General features: G+C 33.9%; 1 protein-coding gene across 1 annotated transcript in view; it reads right to left on the bottom strand.

Annotated features, from left to right (window-relative positions):
* Nucleotides 1–22,648, bottom strand: part of LOC105200461 (E3 ubiquitin-protein ligase RNF220) — a 197,511-nt gene that overhangs the window by 9,264 nt on the left and 165,599 nt on the right. Inside the window, exon 4 of the mRNA XM_026138879.2 lies at nt 448–719. Coding sequence (XP_025994664.2) covers nt 448–719 — 272 coding nt within the window. The remainder of the gene's footprint in view (nt 1–447; nt 720–22,648) is intronic.

Below are 22,648 nucleotides of genomic sequence, written 5' to 3' on the forward strand. Positions count from 1 at the left end.
ATATCTCAATTCTATTATTTGAATTCCATACACTAACATTATATATATTTTTTCATTTTACTTTTATCTCGATTGACTTGTCAAGTTTCGACGTAATCTCCGACATGACTCTACTACAAGCGTTTTTTCAAATTCATTTTTACAATTATTTTAACAATGTCTTTGTTGATTATTTATTAATACTATTTATTAAAAGGACTGATAAAGACTAACAATAAGACGAAACGTAAATTTAACCGTAACGTTAATTATGTTTGATTTAAAATAAATATTTATTTTGCTCGTTTTTTGGTCTTTTACTTTTTTTATTGCTTTACAAACGCGAGCGATTATTGTAGTAATTACATTTTTTATCTTCTTAAAATCTCTTAATTTGTTTCTTCGAAAGATTATAGAGATATTACGTGATCGATGAAGGATTAAGGCAAAAAGTAAAGAATACATTACCTGTCTATTGGCTTTGATCCTTTTGTATGTCTCCCATCTACCCTGAGGAGTGCCATCCGCTGCCGATGGGGCATGCAACATCGGACCATGGGGATGGTCTTGAGGATGCGTCGGCGGTAAGGTCGACCTCGAGGGCCGGGGCCTTGAAGATGCCGAGGAAACCTTATACAATCGATCGAGCTCTTGAGCAAAATGTTGCTCCAGCTCTTGGGGTCTCACTGTCACTCCGCATACCGGACAGCAAGATGGATCTGAGGGGAATTTCTTCTTGCCTGAAAGAAAAGGAATTCAAATTTTACTTATTGTTAGATTAAAAATAATTTCATTTAATATCAAGATATCTGATTCTACAGATCCTATCGAGTAAATATTTTAATAGGTGTCTTTATTAATATTTCCTAAAATATCAGAAAAGGTGTGCTATCTTTTTTTAAATATCTCTCTTAGTTTTCAATTATGATTACTTTTTTCTACTCATTGTCATTCAGTGGAAAGTAGAGTTGGAAACATTTTTAAAAAAGTAACGCGTTACTTGAAAAATTTATTACCTTTTTTTTTAATACTACACTGCGAACAACAACAAAATTAACAAAATTAACTTGACTAAACTTTTCAACTTGATTGAATTTTTTCAATTCAAGTATTTATATATTAAACTAAATGTATATGCAGTTAAGCTAAATATGTAAATACTAAAACTGATGTTCAAGTATTTTACGTATTTAACAATAAGTCAAATAGTTGAACTGAAAAAATGTAATCGAGTTGAAAAATGTAGTCAAGTTAATAACTTTTTTTTTTCTCAGTGTACAATGTTACTAGAATTTAAAATTACATTATTTGATAATTAATTAATGTTAAATGTAATAATAAATATCAAAATTTGAAACTCTCTACATTTGTACATGGAACAAATTGTTCTTTATATTAAAATTATCTAATAATTTTTCTAATTCTTCACTTTTTAGTAAACTCATTTTTACAAGAATTTAGATTAAACAGTTTTTTAAACACATTATAATGTCATTACTAGAATGCATTCCAATAATCACTGCCAGTACTGAAAATCTATAGTATACTCGTACATATAATGTAATTTATTCAATACCGACAGCGACTATCGGAATGCAGTATAAAGTACTATCGGAATATTTCCAATCACGTGATTAGCGTGTTGAATAGATATAAAGATAATAGAAAACTAAAGTAACGATTAAATTCGTTACCGTGACTGTAAAAATGTAACGACGTTACTGTTACTGTTGCAGACAAAAAATAACAAAAAAGGTAACAATGTTACAAGTAATGCGTTACTTTCCAGATTTGGTAACAAATAATACTACATTGCTCCAAATTATTCGTAGCAATTGTTTTAAATTCCTTTTTATAATGTTTCAAAAAGAAGTAAATGTAATTATGGCAGCATATGGTAAGGTTGTCGATATCGCATCAGCTTCTAAATCGCACCATTGCTTTAATCGTGGTTAATTTGTATATAAAATCAAATATAATAATCACATAGAGCATACATTGTAACAATATTGCCGTAATGTAGCAATGTTATTGCAATATTATTGAAAAACTATCGAAATAATAACATTGATGAGAATTATATTTAGTTAACGGTATTTATCTCCAATATTAATAAAATTATGCTCATCTAACGCGTTTTTGCTCGAGAAGAAAGTATCTAGCAGGAAAAGTGTTGCTTTACTCCAGGAGAAGTAATATTAACCTGTGGTGCGATTTAGGAGATCGGTTACCTAAATCGCACTATTTAAAGGCCTATTAAAAATCGTCATTTACAAATTTTACAACACATAAAATTTTGAAAAAAAAATTTAGGAAAGAAGGAATTTTGTACTTTATTATAACGTAAGAAAATTAAAAATATTCCTCATAATTTCTTGGTTATAAGCCTTTATGTCAAAAGTTCGACTTTTACCCTATATTGTGCATTCTTGCGCGATAATAGAAAGTATCGTTTGTGAAACAATTTTCAGTAAGAAGGAAAACGGAATGAAAGGAAAGAAATGCCCTCTTATTTGACAATTAAACGCATTTGAAGGATGCCTTTGATGTCCCCGGACGTGGGGATTTATCTAGCGCGCGCGCGCCCGAGGAATGGTATCACCGAGGACCGCGCTGGCCTCTTGGAAGACGTCGTCAGCTAACGCGATTTAAAAAGTATTCAACTCGCGTAGCAATTACTTTCCGCGACGTCGAGTCGTCCTCGCCGTCGAGGAGCGCGCGCCGCGCCGCATTAAGCCCAGAAATGAGCCGCGAAACGAAAACCGCCGTCGTAGGTCAACGCGGTCCGGCTCGTTTACTCGCAATTTATTGCCCCGTAAAACGGCGAATAAAACAGGAGGGAAAAAGAGGAAGAGGCCCGGGGCAAGGGGGCAAGGCGGGCGAGGGAAAAAGCGCGGCGCAAACGGCCGCGTGCCCGCGCGGTAATCCAGCGGGATACTTCTGTCTTCGAGGCTCGCGCGCACCAGACGCACTCCGACGGGAATGCATAATTAATTGCGAAAGCTCGTCGCCGCCTGCGCCGCGCGCGCCCCGCGGTTCCGAGCCGCCGAGGTAAATGCATAAACTTATAGGAAAAGTTCGCGGTGCCGACATGCCGGATTCCTCCAGTTGATTTTAATTACGCGTTAATCGCCCGTATCTCAAGGTGGCTTCATAACGTCGCCGCGCGCCGGAAGAATGCCGAAAGCCTTTATACGACAATAAATATTTATCGCGAAGCGCGATAGCCGCGGAAGAAGACGAGGAAGATGGGACCAGGGCCCGCGATCGTGACGATGCATCCCTCAGCGAATGCCACCGAGTTTTATTCGAACGGTTTATCACGGAGGAGCGCGCCGCGCGCGTTTTCCGCCGGCCGGCATCCCGAGAGAGTCCTCGGCGTCGTTGACACGCGCTTAAATTGTCGAATCTAAATTGAAATCTAAGCGCGTCGGGATTTTTTCTTTTTTTTTTATTTTTTTTTTAGGAGGGGAGGGGAGAAGACATTGCAGCTTCGAATTTATCGACTAGACATAACGCGCGAAATTATTTAAAAGCGATTTATAGACCGAACGCGGCGAACATTTGTCATATATTAGAATTTACGTTGAGAGGCCCGAAGAAGCTCACGGGAATTCTGTTTACATCATACGACCAATGTGTCGTAGCGTCTTTACGACCGTATTTAAAATTTTACCTTGATTTACATAATATCGCAATGATAACGGTACGAGATAACGTGAAAAAATTGCAAATATACCATGTTTTCTGTCTTGAGAAGCATAAAAAAATAATCAATTTACAAGATTAATGATGATTACATGATTCCGATATTCAGCCTCTAATTCAATTAACATAAAATATAAATTATCGAAATATTCAATTCTATGAATTGTAAAATCCTATTATAAATTCCCTAGCACATTATAGTTACATAACTTCCTTATTTTTTTGTTGCTATCGAATATACCTTGTTTAATTAATTTTTGAGTTTAAACGTCGCATTATTCGTTATTTATATGAATTGTAACATTTTCCAAATGTTTTCGTATCTAAAAATCGTGGAGGCAGATCTTCGCTTCTCGATCGACTGCAAAAGATACATGTAGGCGCACTCTGCATAATTGGATGCTCCGAAGTTTTATCGAACATAAGCTACTGAGACCAGACGATAAAATAACGCAAAGTCGACGACGCGTGAATGCATACATGCACTTTGCATGCACTTAAAAATTCCTGAGTGATAATTGCAGTCTATCTTGCGAAGCAACATCGTTAACATCGAGTAACGGAAGTCGGCGGAATTAACGTCGCGACGACGAGATGAAGAAAGTCGATTCGAAAAAAGGAATGAGATTTATCGGTTATTACGAGTAATTACTTTCGGAGATTATGCCTTTATAATCGAGAGTGTCTTCCACTTGTTCGTTAAACGATCCAGCGTGTGAATAGTTTTTTTGCTTACGCAATTAACTGACCTTAAATGTTTACTAAATAATTATAAATAAATAAAAACCCGTTGTCATAAATTAAATACACTGTCTTCGAATTTTATAAATTATGTAGGAAACAGACTTTTCTGTCACGTTGATACGAGAAATTGAAATTTATCTGCCGCGATGCTCGCAACGCCATAATATCTTATTATTAGGCAAAGGAATTTTTTAAAGAAGTTGATTTATACATTCACTATGTCTCTAATTACGTTGTTCATTTTACTTCGCATATGTTCTCACAAATTATCGTCGTTTCAAAATTAGTCTCGTTGCTCGCACGATAAAATCTCGTAATTGCACTTCCCTGTAATAATAAATCGCTCTTCGTCTGCTGCAAATGGCCATAAATAGATTGGATAGATTGACGAACGATATCACGGAAATCTAGTTAGGCAGGCATGTCTACCTATACGACGATATCGATGTCAGGGCGAGTGACAAATCGAATTATCACGTTTAAAAATGTCTTCCTTCCGGTGATAAACACGCCAGTTGAAAGCTCTCGACAGCTTTTAATCAGCGCCGTAATTTTCAATGAGTTTTTGCTTCTAATGTGATTTCTCGATTACGCCGCATGGGTCGTCTGATTAGATATTACTTTAGCAATCGTTTTTTTTTTAACTGAAAGTCATTCTCTCTCTCTCTCTCTCTCTCATTTATGCTAATTGACATATTATTACATCAAATTTCATTATTAATAAATAATCAATGATATATTAATCAGTCATGTGAAAGACAACACATGTCAATTTTTGTCGAAATTAAAATTGAAGAAAATTGTACATCTAACTTTCTCCTGATTCTGCATGTCTCGATTTCAACAAAAATTGACATGTTGTTTTTCAAATAAGCAATAAAATTATTCTGTAAAAATCTTATTCAAGAATTTGAAGAGTAATGATCGCAAATTAACTTTTGAATAATTTACTTATGTATAATCTGATTGTTTTATTATCTACTAGTTGCATCTATAGATCATACACAGTACTTTAATTGTATCTTGTTTGAGCACTAAAGTGATTATAAAAGTAACAGGAGCAAAAATATGAATCAGAAAAAATATTACTTCCTGACACGAATTCCGTAGAATTTACGAAAATAAATGTGCCGAATGTTCGCAACTGTCGTTATTTTTCTAACGATAATACTAAATAACGTTTTCTATAAAGCTAAAGAAAATTCGCAAAGAAAATTTAACAACTCGAAACTATTGAATTGTATTCAAAGAATTTGTTTCAATCTTTCATTAATTTTTTGAGTTTCTGTCATTCTACATAAATAAACGATTCTAAAATATTAGACGCATAATATGTTAAAAAACAAATCGTGTCGTGTGAAGAAGTAGAAATATGTTAACAAAAATATAATACATTACTTATTTAATAAATTATTCTGTAATCAGTTAATTTTTATCGTTTAAATAATTCGAAGGCAATTGGTTCATTGTTTTGAGAAAAGACAATCCGGCCGCAGCCATAAGGACTTGAACACGACAAATGTTTCATGTCGACAACGTAAAGACAGGAGCATTCCTCGCCCTCACAAATCTCGACTCTCAAGGGTCGACTTGTAAAAATAGACGGCGGGACTCCCGATGTTCTCGCGGAAAGAAAAGATAGGGCTTGTTTCCGGAAAGAAAAGATAGGGCTTGTTTATATGTCAAATATACTGGCATTTTTTGCTTAATGTAAAAAAAACTCTTATTTTACTGCTTTTACACAAAATTGCTTTGTTATTTTATTTTCTTTTAACGTAAATGATTATTCGTATTTGAGAAGGTAAAGTTTTCTTGCTGAAAATTGATTAGCAGATTGTTTATATAAAATCTACTTTTCTATAATAAAAAAAATATAAATAATTTATGATTCATATATTCCATTTAAAAAAAGAACAAAGTGTTAACAAAAAATGATAACAAAATTATTCATAATATTTTACTTTTAAAGTCACAAACTGAAAAATTAGTAACTATTAACTGATATCGACTGAGGAGAAAGTAGTATCACGGACAGAGTAAGTATTATAGTCAATCATATTATCTTTGTTATTGACTGACGAATTCTAGTAATTATTTTTCAAATCATTTATTTAGATACCTGCCATTATATAAAGCCCTAATATGCCAATATATTATAGCCGATATTTGTTACAAGGCATTTTTACTTTCGAGCATTTTAAAAGATTTCAATGTATGTACTTTTTAATTACATATTTCCTTTCAATTTTAATAACATCCTTTTTTTCAAACTGAGTGTATTACACGATATGTACTCGAATGTTTTTTTGTTACTCAACTTTTTACTCGGCTGTGCACATTTCGAGTTATGCAAAATTAAACAATAATATAGGCCTAAAGTAACCTCATTTTTTTTAAGTTTTCATATCGAAGTAGTTACTCGATAAGTTACTTGTAGTTTTATTACTAATTAATAGTTTATATCATATGTATTATAAATTTTCAGCACTGTAGGCCGTAGGCAATGCGGCAAACATACGTTTGCATATGTATATTCTGCAAGTTTTTTTTTATTTTAAATAAATATATAATTTCATAATAAAACAGTGTTTTTTTAATTCAAACTAATCTTTATACTTATACTTTATACTTTTTGTAAGAATCAGTTAATTGTTGAAAACAAAGGAACAAAGTTACCGTAAAAAGAATCCAACTCGGTTTTCATTTCCGTTGGAGGCTTTCCCATTTAGAAGCTTTCCCCATTATAATATTTAATCACGAAACGATATTCGACCTCTTCTATCATGAAAAAATATATTAATACGCGTACTACAACTGATTGTCAGAACAAAACCAAATCATTAAAAAGATACAGCCTTCACACCTTACAACAATTTCCAGTAATGTCCTTTTTATGTTCAGGCTCGAAATTTATCAAACAACGTACGTATCATATGTATTTATATTTGTTTTCATTTCATGACTATAATTATGCAATGTACAATCTGTACAAATTAATATGATATTTTAATAAAAGATTAAAAGAGAATATTATTATATATGTTGTAATAAATTCTTTCTATTACAAAAATAACGAGATAACGTTCATTATGTCCTCAGTATTATAATATCGCTAAATGTCATCAACTATGGTTGATGATGACTTTTAAATTTTTGCTTGCACGGGTGGAATATTTACCGATTGCGACGGCGGTAAGCAGAGGAAATGATATAATTTCGGGCTGCAAATGCGCACGAAACGTTTGCAGTACAAACACGGACGCTATTTGACGAGCAGTGGATGCATTACAGTGTTTTAATATTTTACGTTTTAATAAAATGCTTTAATATTAAAGCTTATCGCCGTGTACAGTATAATGGGAATTTCATTGAAAATTAGGTATTTCGTTAATTGGATGATTCCGCCGTGATTTCCTCTGGCGGACGCGGACATTATTCGATAGTGTCTATAATTGCGTTTGTGTAATTTTCGCGTTTTGTCCGCATAGCAGCCTCATTAAGTATGGCACTTTTATACGGATAAATAAAGGCACATGATACAGTCCGGTAATCAGAAAAAGCGGGAAAAACGAAAAGCGCGAAATTCGAAGAAGACTTTGTAACATTAATGTTCAACATGTGTAGACATATAGACGTTTTTATGACATATGCATAGAAAATCCTGTAAAACTAACAAAATTCGTATATTTCGCGAATTCATTTTTCAGAGATATTCTGTAATGTACCATAATAATGTACCATAATAAAAAAAAATAAAAATTGTTATTAAATATCACAATTGTAAGTTATAACCTGATATTTCTGATTTTCATAATATAAATTTCAGTTTTGTTCAAATTTTAGTTCTACAATTATGATGTTTAATGCAAGCTTCTATTTTTTTATTAGGCATAGTATTATCACGTTACGTATGAACGTATAATAATACGGATATGACCAAAACGATTGTCTCTGATGTAAGACTTTTTAATGATGCGAGTAAGAGGGAGAATGAGAAACTAAGAATGTGTGAAGAATGAGTTGAATAACAAATTTTACGACCACGCTGACGCAAAAAAAATTCTCTACGGTTTAAGCCAGGAAAACATGAAATGTTCTTTAGACCGAAAACATTATTTCAGTCTTTATCTGAATATTCTCTTTACAAGAAACGCGTGACCGGAAGAAGGTAATGAGCAAGCTTAATCTTTTTTATGAGTTTCCGTTGGATACCTTTCAATCTCATCTCTATTTCTCGTACCTTTTTTGCCACCATCGCGCATTACATTATCGTTTTAATTCAACGTGTTAATAGAATTATTTTTAACTTGTGCTATAAATTTATATTATATTAACAATATTACATCTTTAACAATTTCAATAATATAAATAACAAAATAAGTACATTAATATATAGACAAGAAACACAAAATATAAGATTGTATAAAAAGATAAAAATATCAGGTTCCTTCGAAAAATTTGCAATGTTTAAATTGTACGATAAGTTTGCACGATTTGCATGTTTTGTATTAGAATCACTTCATCAGGTAATGAATAAATAAGAAATTGAACCAGTCAATGAACGAATAAAAGCAACTTAATACTAATTGATATATTTTCAAATAAAAAAATAATATTTCAACTAAATCTATATGAAAATTGGATCGAAAAAATATCAATTTGCAATTTATTACTTTGAAATCTCATTATTTTTATATTTTTCTTAAACGATCATTTATTGGTGATTTTTCAGCGACTAGTGCAGTGATTTTACAGAAGAAAAAAATATTTAATTTTATGATTCAAACAAACATAATGAACATCTCATATCTTTATTCTATCAAGAAGAATATGGATTGCAGTACAGAATTAAAAAAAAAATTATTAAGTAAATACATCAATCTCTAAATTCAAAAACTAATTTTATTCACTCCATTTTACGGTGTTTTATATATATATATATATTAGATTAAATTAAATGACTACGAGAGATAATGAGAAAGTCCGATTGAGTAAATGGGAAAGAGGAGAATATACCGAATCAGCTAAGCGCGCGGAACCTTATCTCCACCTCGATTGGCCGTTAAGAACGGTGTAACATCTTTATTTACCCCAAGCCTTTCAGACTCGCGCACGCGCGGGATGTTTTAATATCGCGACACCCCCTTCTCTACCGTGCACACGGTCGCGTCTTTTTATTTCGGCGTCAGGATAAGTAGATGGTGAGCGCCTCTTTTAATTAAAGATACGCGACCGCTCTATCTCAGGGCCACCCCGGTGCCGCTCTAAAGGGGACTAAGTGTAAATGATGGCGCAGTTATGGTCACGGAAAGATAGCCTCGCAAAAAAAACGTGGGGGGTGACGGTGGTATTGTCGAAAGAAAAAAGATTCACGACGAAAGAAATCGAGAGCGAACGAAATTCCAGCGGGCGCAAGAACTAAAGGAAGCTCTTCGCGCTCAAAATGTTTCTACTACTTTCCCTTGGTTACAAGTAAAATTATCAAATCGAAAAACATAAAGGGAAAAAAGATAAATAAAACATACAGATAACACTCATATATATAAATTTATGAATTGTAATTTGGAGTAACGATACTTAAAAATTGAGCAAAAAGTTTAACTGCTCGCAATAATTAACTTTTTTTATAATGCTCTTGCACTTTCTTGTTTTCTTACTTTCAAATTAATGCGAAAAGTGTGAAAACTGCCACATCGTTAGAGAAATATTACGGCAGATGTTATATTTTTCTAATTCTCAATGAAAAACCTGTGCTCGCGCATCCGAATAATAAAGCAAGAATAATTTCCAGAGAGAGAAAGAGAGAGAGAGAGAGAGAGAGAGAGAGAGAAGGGAAAAAGAGAGCTGGAAAGCACTGTCATATGTGGCAGAGAATTCCGCAACTTGTAAAAGTGAAAACTTACGGAAACGTGGAGCGCGCGATAAGACATAGAATACAGATACTGAAAAGGCGACGAGAATGGCGGGTACATTGCTAGGAGAACGAACGAGATGGAGATGTGAAAGAACCGTTGGCTTAGCCAGCTGTCGACATCTCGTTTTCTTCTTTCTCCTCCCTCGGAATTCTCTTTTTATTTTCGCAAACCCCTGCGAACCACTTCGCGAGAAAACGACGTTGCTTCCGTTAATTATGTCAGCAGACGGAGGTCCTTAAACGCGAATCGCCCCCTTTGACGTTCTAACGACCGTTGATGATAACGGCGATAAGGTCATGACGAGCTTCTTTCGGGACCAATGTTACGCCTTTGTGGATTAGAGAAAAAGCTGCGAACGGTTGACTGACGAATAACATGTCATTTCTGACGTTTTAAAATTTTTTAATTATACATATACATTATTGTATAAATTATGTAATCACTTTTTATAATCAATGTACAAAAATCGATTAATTATAGTCCAAAATTAACTAATATTGGGTTTTTTTACAATCTAAATTCATTTACACTTACTTATTTATTTTATTATACATATTTACACTTATCTATTTTTACTATTTTCTGTGTTTATAAAATAGATAAGCGTCTTTATAATAATTACGATAATTAATTAAAATCCAAGAAAATGTATTATTATCTTCATCTTACGTTATTATCACCCATCTTCCGTATTTCAGATTATATTAGTTTTCGCCAATTTAAAATTAGATGAATTTCAAACAATCAAGTTATTACAGCTGTATTTTGTTCGTGCGATAAGTAAGAATACGTTTGCCTGTAATAGCGAGAGGAAGTCGAGAAAAGACGACCTAAGTGATGCAGTATTCTCAGCTCACTAATTCCATCTAACGCGAATGTCGACTATTGCCAATCAATCAAATGAAACGTCGCGGCGTCGATCATTTCAATTTCTGGAGAAATAGAACAACCAAGTATACTTTCGCAGATCGATGTCTATTCGAAGGAACGGTATTTAATTATTTGTACTCAATGATCATAGTGTGTCAATGCTCATAATGTGTTATTAATGAAGACGAAATGTAATATTGTCGATCACATGTTATTTTAGGACAAAGGTATTTGTGTTTCGTTAATTATTACAAATTGAATTACGCGTTAGCCTATAGAAAAATTAAGAAGAAACGAAATCACCGTAACTTAATGCAGTTATTTAAGTTTAAGATTATAGTTTAAGATTAAAAATAAGATTAAAGTAGTAGTAGAGAAAAATGTGTATAATACACTGAGAAAAAAGAATATTTTAAAACAAAAATGTTATTGGATCCTAATAGCTCATTTTTTTGCAGTTCAATTAAAAATTTCTTAATTCAAACAAAAAAAAAAAATAAAGAAATAATTCTATCTTTGTTGTTCTAGAAAATGTTTACCGTTACATTACTTTTATATTCAAACAGATAATAAACAATATACAAATTCTTTAATCTAAAAAACAATTTAATTAATTTTAATGATTAATTTATCTGTAAAAGCATTATCTAAATACAAAAATGTAATGATACAAAATTATATGCTTAAGATCTACTTACTTGAAAGTAAATATTTTTATGTAAACAAAACAGATAAATAACAAGGAAGTATATGTTTTCAATTAAACAATGTTTTCTTTCAGTGATAAAAGTTATGGGAACGTGATTGTTGAGAAGCAATAGTATCCCGTAGAAATATTGCGAAGCAACTTTGTAACATCGGCTGTACAGTTACGCGAGGCGTGCAAAAAGCATCGCGCGGGGCGATCTAATACTTGAAATTCGCACGGGTGCTCCTCTTTTATGGAGAATCCCGATTCCGGGCCGCGCCACGCGCGCTCTCTCGTCGTTTGTTCGGGGAATGCCGACATTCTCGAGCAGTTTAACATATCCCACGGAGAGCAGTCCGGCAAACACGTCGCCCTTCGTCTTCCCTTTTCTCGATACTCCTCATCCCGTCTCTGCATCTCGTATTTCTATCTCCGACCTGTGCGACACGCCCGCCACCTTACCCCAGCTCCTCTTTGTGTCCTCCCGAACGGAGCGTCTGCGTGAACTCCGTTCTTCTTTTCCCCTTTCAATTAGATGTGCTCGCAAATTTATGTCTCTGCGCCCGTTTACTGTACTCAATATTCCGTTTTCCCGTCTTTATTGAAAGGGATGCTCTCGCCGAGAGTCCTGGGCAAGTGTCAATTGGAAAAATAATCGCGCGTCGCGAGCTGCGACATCTGGTAATCCGCGAAGCGGATGCGGAGAGTACGTCCGATTAACAATTTCTTTTTTTTTTAAGTGCTGCTTACGAGAGCAATAATCGCATCAAAATTCGCGCTTTCATTATCAAGTGGGAATGTCTCACGTCGCTGATCGTTTCCCGGACCGAGGGAAAGAATTTGCTTTTGAGATTGCGAGCAGCACACTGGCAGTCTCGCGGGCGACGGCCGCGTAATGGCGGGACGAGAGACATTTGGCTGCAATTCGAGCGCTGCCTTTCGGGGGTTTATGGCCTCGATTTGGATTCCTGGCGCATCGGCCGCCATCTGAATGCCTCTTTGATTTAATAGAGAACATCAACGCGAACTCGAAGGGCGGCAGCGAGGCGCGCCGCGTCTGCGAAGGGGTGAAGCACCGCTTCTGCCGCCCGGCGGGGGACCGAAACCAGTCCGAATTTCCGAACCTCGCAATGCGAATCGTTCTTTTCTCCTGATAATCGGGAGATTGTCGATCCGTATGTACGTTAACGACAAATGTGTAAACAACGTAAAGAAAGAATTTTTACGAAATAGGATTAAAACAATCATAACGCTTAGGATATATGATAAGGTTATAAAAAGGTTTTAAATAATTTTATTACAAGATATTTATTCAAATTTTGTTCTCAGATTTTCCAGGAGTTTTATTCAAAATTCTGGGTAAAATAGAGAATATTCCAATGCAACTTTGAAGTAAATTTATTTTATTATACCCTTCAATGTTCCTTAATCACAGAGAAAAATCGTTCAAGTTTTAAATATTAAATTAAAACCGGTGGAGATACTAAAAAGAAATAATATAAATTAAATGTGATAAGTACATAACGATCAATTTGCAATATATCTCCAAAAATACAAAATTCGAAAAATGAATAAATACACAACACCAGCATAGAACGATGTATTGTCTTCTATTGTTACTAAATCTTTTTTATAAAAACTCGCGAGTCACAAAAGAATACATGGACGTGTGTGTATGTTGTGTTCATTACTAATCGCTTTTGCATTATTAAGAAAAAATGATAAAATAAACAATTGTTAAGAAGATGGAATTTAAATTTAAAAGTAAAAAGTTTTTCACAAATTTCCCGGAGTAGCAATAAAATTCCATGAAAATCCATGATTTTCAAGAATAAAAAATTAATTCCCTGAAAATTCTAGGATTTTCCCGGTAGTTAATAAAATATCTTGTATTACGATATTGTGGTCACAAATCAGCACTCGCATACACGATTCATAAACAAATTTGGAATTTGAAACTCTAAAAAATTCCAAATTTATTCTTTTAAGAGATTCTTAATAAAAAGCAATATAATTCTTAATTAAAAGAGAAAATAAATATTAACATAGCAGATTTACTTCATATTTGAAACTAGATATCGAAACTGTTGCTGGAAATGACAATCAACGAATGTAGCTTGGATAATAAGCTGAAATACTCGATATTGCTCCGTAGAACGAGTGTATGAATTCGCGTCGGGCCCGTTGATTTTTTGCATACGTCCGTTTCGGATTTCGCGTCCGTCAAAAATTCACCGTGCTCAAGTTCGGTGGAAATACAAGCTGTGGGTAATTAGTCCGATGGTGGCGATGCAGCATTTACGCGCATTTAATCCGGATAGAGCAATTAGTATATATCGATGGCGCCGGTGGTTACAGATGTATGGTAGGCACTTGTAACGACGGCGTGTGGCACCACCACGCTGTAATCCGGTTTTAATTAAATAACTGAGTTCGCCCTCGAGCGTTACGGGTGAGAGTCCTGGAGGTTCCTCCATCCCTTTCGCGAGTCGTGTGGAGTCGAAAGAGTTACGCGGAGCCGAATTTCGATGGGTGGCAGGGAGCGGCGCGCGGCCACCGGGTGTCAGGCATTTAACCGCAACTGTTGTCGTTTCGATGGCGTGGGTTACGGGCTCCGCAAGTCGAAAGCGCGAGCAAGTCACCCCCTTGGTATCGGGGATGGACGCGCGTGTCCCCGTCCCACGCGTGACGTCTTCGTCAACGAGTGATTTATTCGCGTGAGGATGTAACCCTTTTTAATGATTTTATTAGGGTGAATTGCGCATAGTTTAATACGCCATAGTTTAATGCCAAAATTTTAATTAAAGAATACATGATAATACTCGAGTTCTCGCTCTCAAATTGTGTACGTAAATATTTAGAGAAAAGAAAATACGATCCTCTTAAAGTTAACATCGCGAATTAATAATCACTAATTGAGTAATACGAGAAAACAGATATACATAAAAAAAACATTACAAAGACATCTTTCTTATTCTGAGAATATATTTATTTTCGAAATGTAAATATTGAAACAAAATTATATAGCATTTAACAGAATGCTATATAACTTGCTTACATGAAGAAATTTTGTGTAATTTCATTAAGAAAAGTATATTCTCACTATTCAATAATAATTTTCATAAGCTGTAAGGAAAACATTTCGGATAGAAAAGATAATATCTTCAAACCAAATCAAAATAGTTTTTTAAAACTGTTTAAATAATAATCTGTGCTATACAATATGAGCGTTCTTAAAATGTTCAAATTATTATCTAATTCTAATAATTATTATTTAAAACAGTTATCTATAAAACTCGTTAGAAGACTACTACTAAATACCAAAATAAAAATGTAATATTTGATTGAAATTTAAAATTATTAAATTCTTTAAAAAGGATTAAATTAGGTACTAAGATCATCGAGCAATTGTATGTAAGAAAGAAATTATATTCTTGCTTGTTATATAAAACAATAGTTATTAAATAATTGTTAAATTATTAATTATTAGTTTTAATTTGATAACGTTTTTCTGTGCAGGCACATTCTAAATACTGCCACAATACAATATCAAAGTTTCATTGCATTGAAAGACGCATTAGACGTTTTATTAGACGTTTTTCGAGCTTCATATCGTCTGACGTTCTTATCTTGAAACTTTTACGCATATCTGTTATACATAATCGCTATGGCATTATTGACATTTGTACAGGAGAAACTGTGTACAAACGTCAATAATGCCGTAGCGAAAGTCACGTTGGCAAAGTTTCGAGGAAGAGTATGATTAAATAAAATTATGGAATCAACGGATGCACCTCTGCAAGATTGAACGCGATATCGAGCGCGGATGTTGCACCAGCAGGCAACTGACGAAAATAATTAATCGCTCTTTCAACAACGACGGCAATTACATCCGCCATTAGATCGGTCTTCCATTTTACGCCATCGGATTAAATTATTGTTAACTCTTAAAAGCGGCATGTTCTGGACAATTAGAACATAAATTTGTGGCAGCACACTACTAATGGAAATGTGGATTAATCAAATAAATACATATTTTCAAGAAATTTTGTTGAGTGTTCGGTTTTTAATTATATCGTGCTGCGCATGTATAAGCAAAGTAAAAAAGAGAGAGCTGTGCGGATGCGTCGAAGGTAGTAAAATATGTCAAAATTAATATGTGAAAAGTGTAGAACATTTAAACTGAAATTGTACAATAACACAGCTCCCGCGAGCGCACATTTAATATTGAAATTACCAATATCCGCGCCAGCATTTATTAACGATTAGATCAGGACTAACGGAAGATGGAACGTTGATTTCTCTGGGTTATTCATAGAACTCTCAATCTAAGTTTCGATGCCGCATAGCAATCTACTCGAAAACGGAAATACTTGGCATAGCGGAAAGATGATACGCGATGAAAATACGGTTAAAAAAGAAATCGCTGGATGACGAAGCACAGTAAATGTTCTCTCACGTGTGACGATATTAGGGTAAGGTTGCCGAAATCGCACCACTTTTAAAGTAAAGGCTTATAATTAAGAAATTATGAGGAATATTTTTAATTTTCTTACATCATAATAAAGTACAGCATTTCTCCTTTCATATTTATTTTTTTCAGAATTTTATGTATTGTCATAAATTTTTAAATGACGATTTTTAAGAAGCCTTCAAATAGTGCGATTTAGGCAACTGGTCTCCTAAATCACACCACAGGTTATTATTACTCTTCCTGGAGTAAAACGACATTTTTCTGCTAGATTCTTTTTTTTTGAGTAAAAATGTGTTAGATAAGAATAATTTTATTAATATTGGAGATAAATACCGTAAACTAATTATAATTTCCGTCAATGTTATCATTTCTATAACTTTTCAATAATATTGCTACATTACGGCAATATTGTTACTATGTATGCTTTGTATAATTGTTATATTTAATTTTATATATATAACCATGATCAAAGCAATAGTGAGATTTAGAAGATTAAGACATGGTGCGATTTGAGAGACTAAAGCATTTTGTAAAACCTTATTTATTTAATTTACAAATAAAAACACAAAGTTATTTGAACTTTGTTAATTTAATTTTAATAATGTTGTTATTATTACAAATTATCAAAATTTAGATTACTTATTTTATCTTTTTTGCAATCAAGCTACGAAATGTATTGAAAAATAGCAGCAAAGTTACGATTTTTCTATAAATATTAATAACAAAATTGCTATTGTTCTTAACATGTTGAGTTCAATGAAAAATGATGATAATGTTATGTAGTTTCCAAATAATTTCACAAAGAGTTTACATGTACTGTAGTTGAATTACGCGAGGTGGTGCGATTTAAGAGTCGGTGCGATATCGGCAACCTTACCCTAATCTCATCATTCGAGCGTTAGACTTAAGCTATTTTTTTTTTGATAATGCAAGAAAAAGACGCATTTACACCTTGTAGTTCTGTTATTCGCGAAATCTCCTTTAAATTTTCGTTGCATTTCATTCATCGCGTTACGTGCGAATCACCCGCCATGTATTCCAACTGTACAATGCAATCAAAGAAAATAAGTATTTTATTCGTTTCACATTAATAATTTAATTAATGAAATATAGGGTAAATTATGGGATATATTATGGCCATAGGAAAAGTTAGCCATAGTCTGTAATTTCTCCAATAATTGCTAAATAGTGCATTTTTATAATTATTCTGTAAGATAATCACACACAATATTTACAGTAATTTAAATGCGTACACTATTCAAAATGAACTTATTCTTTAATATTATACAATACTTTTTTTTTACTACCTGCAAGTTTTACATGTGTCCTCTAAATTAAAAGCTGCTATGTCAAATAAAATACAGCTAAGCTACCATAATCAACGTTATATAATAAAAAAACGTAAATTGCAACGTGACTTATATTTTGTACTTTCACACATATTTTCATTATTTATTTAAATACACTATGATCATCTTTAACAATTCGGGTAAGATGGCCCACTTTGTTTTTTTCATATATTGTTTTTCTTTAAATTATAGAAATCTGTTTCGTTTTCTTATTTTAAAAGAATTATAATTGTTATGTTAGTACTGCAATATCAAATTTTAATTTCTATGTTACTATTGCAATATTATAATTATAATTAAGTTATACATAATTATATTATACTAAATATATAAAATTATAAGTTTTATTTATCACTTTAGAAAATGTTACATTCATTTTTAACATAAAACGTGTATAGCTGTCCCATAATACTATTTTCCTTAAAAATCTTTTTTAAGGAAAGAAAGGTCATCTTTTTCTTAAAAATTTGATAAGATGGCCAATGTATAATATTTTGATATTAGATTTCTAAGAAGTGTTTTCTCTTTAAATTCAATAGTATTATTAACTTTGAGCTTCAGTAAAGTATTATATCAAATATTATTAAAAACCAACAAAAATAAAAATATGTTTTTTGCATTTTAAAAAACTATGGTCATTTAATCCGAGTTTACCCTACATTAATGTGTATATCCCAAGAGATAAAGATATAAAAATCACTCTCAGGAAATTTCTGTAAATTCTCCGCAATACAGCTGAATATTTCCTAAGAGCATTAAATGCGCCACAAATAATCTCATCACGGTTCGTCAAGCTTATTAAAAAAAACTCGACATTGGTTAAGGAATAATCCGATATTATGTCGATATTTATCGCACAAACTGCAACAGGACACACGCAGCGGGGACGTTACTATCGAATCTTTCCGACGTGCCCGTTCAAACTTCATGTATATGTAAAGACCAGTTCTTAAAATTATTTACGCCGGATGTATGGTAAAACGTAACGCGATACACAATCTTTTAAAAGTCTTTTTACAATGTTACTTTCACGTAAATGCGAGCAAAACAGTATAAAAACTCGCTTGATATGTTTATTTTGTGCAATTTACTCGCGGAAAGATCGTCAAGATTGGACCGTGTAAATTCGGTTTTAGGCGTAACATTGCAGGCGTACCTTCGTTTTTCGGTACCCCGCGGCGACAGGTGCAGACGGGACGCGGGCATTAAAGGGCCCGCAGCGTGACGAGGAGCAATTATTACAGGATCCAAGTGAGGCTGGCGAATATCGCGGGGGTTAAGAATCATTTAATTAGTACTAAACGCTAAATTTACATCGGGAGTAGCCGCGATTTTATGCCCCGCGCTTTCCCAGTCGGGGCAAGGGCCCCGAGGCGCGCTTTAATGAGCGCGATCGCTTTTCTTGCACCCCGACTGCCGCCTTTATTTACGAGCAACGACAAAGTGATATATTGAGACGTTCGGCACTTGGGTCTCTATTTAGAAATTTTCTTAAATAATATTGCGATAAAACAGACCAAGAAGCGAGATTTCTTCGCGAGCATATCGCGAAAGATCTATTATCTGTCTTATTTTAAGTGGGAATTAAATAGTGAGAATTAAAGGGTGAGATATTGTACCGACTTTCAATACTGAGTACCAACGCGGTACTAGATACAAATACTGGTATCGTATCGGTTATACTGGTGGATAACCGATAATAGTAATGGCTCAAGACTTGAAATAATACTAAGGTAAAATTGCTGATATCGTATCGACTCCTAAATCTCATTACCTCGCATAAAAATTCAACCACAATACTTGTACACTTTGTGAGATTATTTGGGAATTATGTATATAACATTATCATCATCCTTCATCGAACTTAACATGTTAAAAATAATAGAAATTTTGTCATTAATATTTATAGAAAAATCGTAATTTCGCTGCTATTTTTCAACACATTTCGTAGCTTGATTGCAAAAAAAAAGTAAAATATATAATTTAAATTTTGTAATGATCACAATATTATTGAAATTATATTAACAAAGTTTAAATAACTTTGCATACTTATTTGTAAATTAAATAAATAAAGTTTTACAAAATGATTTAGTCTCTTAAATCGCGCCATGTCTTTTAATTAGTTTCCTAAATCGCACTATTGCTGTTAAAATATCAATAATAATTTTTAATATTGTAGCATTATATTATTATACCCAAACATAGGTACCAACACACTGTTACAACATAATAGAAAAATTGAAACTGATTTCTAATACTATATCACTATGTAATACTGTATCAAAAAACAGATACTCAATATTGCAACGGTTGTTTAGAGCAAAATCCTAAGAGCTCCAACACAAGGAAAAGGGTGTTGAATGTTGAATTTTACACAGTTAATATGCGTCGTGCAGTATTCTTCTTACGTGAGAAAGCTTAGCCGCTCTGTCCCTCTGACGGCAATGTCTCGCACTATTTCACGGTAGGAGACAATTTCAGTATGGACATGATATTACATAAAAATATATCGGCGGTAAAAATCTATTGGCTCCATACCGATATTCGTATTCCTTTTGTTTTAATTTCAGTACGGACATAATATTGAAAATCTACTGACAGTACACTGGACCAGTACTAATATCGACACAAATTGGGTTAGTACCATAACATTGTTATTTTAATATTGGTCGACTAAATATAAAACCCGTTTTTCAGTATCTCGTCAGGATTCACAACACTGGTTTAATGTACGTATCCTATTCTCACTTGGGAGGAAATCCAATTTTTTCTCTATTACTATTTTTCGATTTTCAAACACATTTCCCATGATAAATTCCCTGATTCGATAATCGATTTAATCATCGGTAGTATACAATTTGACTCTCACACGGTGTAAGTTTCGCATGATCCTAATTATTATGCGGCAAGCTGCGATCACTCGGCAGCGAAAGGTCGTTTGTTTAATTAAACGCACAAAATCCGAGTTTACAAATATTGCCTTTTCGGCGAGTTCGCGCGTAAATCCTAGCGTTTAGTGGTTATTAAAAGTTCCACTGTCGTTTCGCGGATGCGGTTTTAATAACCCGCGCGCCTTAAGAGGCGTTTCGCGTTGCCGCAGGTAGAGGACTAAGTAAGTGGACGCTTTAGGATCTTGTACAGGTTGCTTCATACATAGAACTCGAGAAAGTGAAATGGTGAATGCGGATTTTAACATGTGGTCGTAGAAATTAAAGGGAAAATTTTATAGCTAACTAACAATTATCGTCTTGACGAAGAATCAAAGACGAGTGATGATGCGAGCCTCTTGTGATATTACTTAGCACTCAAACGTTGGCGCAAATTTTTTTACGCGTTTAATATTCACGACGCCGTTTACTTTACGTGATATGTAATGTACACGTGAAAGGTAAATGCTTCTAAATAAAATAAATTTAATAAATAGCTTTACAGCACAATAGCTTCATAGCGTATCACGCGGAGAAAATTTAATAAAATTTTATAAAATTCCACTACATTTTACTGAATTATACTCAAATTATACGAAATTTTATTAAAATTATAATAAAATTTTTTCAAGTCCGCACTGATCCATGATTACATTGATTTTGAGCGTAAATGCTAAGAGAAATTCTCTCTGCGTCGTGCGAACAATTTTCATCTGTTCACCAATTGCAATTCTGAAGAAGCCTGTAGATCAGCGTAGCACACTGCTCGACGATGACTCGGATGATCCTCTCTGACATATTTAAGAACTGGTTTCTTTTAACTACGGCGTCAGTCAGCGCCAGTCAACCTAAGCGAGAAAAGTATCTGTCGCATCATTTGCCAGACGCAAGAGAAATATATTGTCGGCCGGCAGTAAAATTCAAACGACACCGATACGCGAACGATAAGTCGTCGAATCGCGGGACCGCCTTAAAAAAAAAGAAAAAAAAGAAAAAATCGAACGCGGCGATCGGACAATTATTTTATATTATGCTCCATATCGTTGCGCGCGCGCGTATTTTTAGAGCCGGTCCGAACGCTTTTAACAGCGATTTTACGTTCCTTTTCGCTAAGGCTAAGGTGAGTGACATACCGAGAAAAAGAAATCACCAAGTTGCTCGTTTCAGCTTTTACATGAACGACTGGCAGTCAAGATATTTATATTTTCGTGTGTGAAAGAGAAAAAATAAATTCCACTGTGAAAGAGAATTATCCAATTTATGTTCTTGATTCATAATTTTTTTTTTTTTTTACATTGAGAGAAAAGTATTTGTGACTATAATTGAATGTTGAATAATTATAATAGTAATAACTATAAAAACAAAATTCCCAATCACAATTATTCAATATTCAATTGTAGTCGCAAATACCTTTCTCTCTCGTATCAATACCATTTAAGAATACCTATAAAATAATTTAATTTTTATATATCCAATCTCTTTGTAACTATATCAGAATGCGGCAATAGAGAGTGTAACGTCTTGTGTAAATGTATCGCAGTTGAAATCAAGTTTAAAGAAAATTCTACATTGTCTTGTTAATTACAGAGCTTCCTGATGTGCAATTAATGTGGTTCTTAGCTATTTCTTATAGTCTCGCGATATAACGTATGGGACCGCACGAATAATTTAATACGTTTCCCGACGGAGTCGCATCTGCGAATAACAAAAAGATCGAAAAAAGCGGGTCTCCGTGTGATTTGCGAGCAGATAATATTTCCATGTTAATTAGGCCGCGAGTTCTCTGTCGGTTTCACTTGTATGTTAATATTCTCGCTTGTTGCGCCGGATATTGCGTTAACGTATCGCCGCCGCGCATCTTTCGCCGCTTGCCGCTTTGGCACTTTTTTGCACGCCTCACGCGATAAGTCTTTGAGTAATGAAGCACTCAATTAAGATCGGTATCGCCAGGTCGACAGGTGCGCCGCTGGCAAAGTGAAAGGCGAAATCTGCTG

This window comes from Solenopsis invicta, chromosome 10 (assembly GCF_016802725.1).
Source record: "Solenopsis invicta isolate M01_SB chromosome 10, UNIL_Sinv_3.0, whole genome shotgun sequence".
Lineage (NCBI taxonomy): Eukaryota > Metazoa > Arthropoda > Insecta > Hymenoptera > Formicidae > Solenopsis > Solenopsis invicta.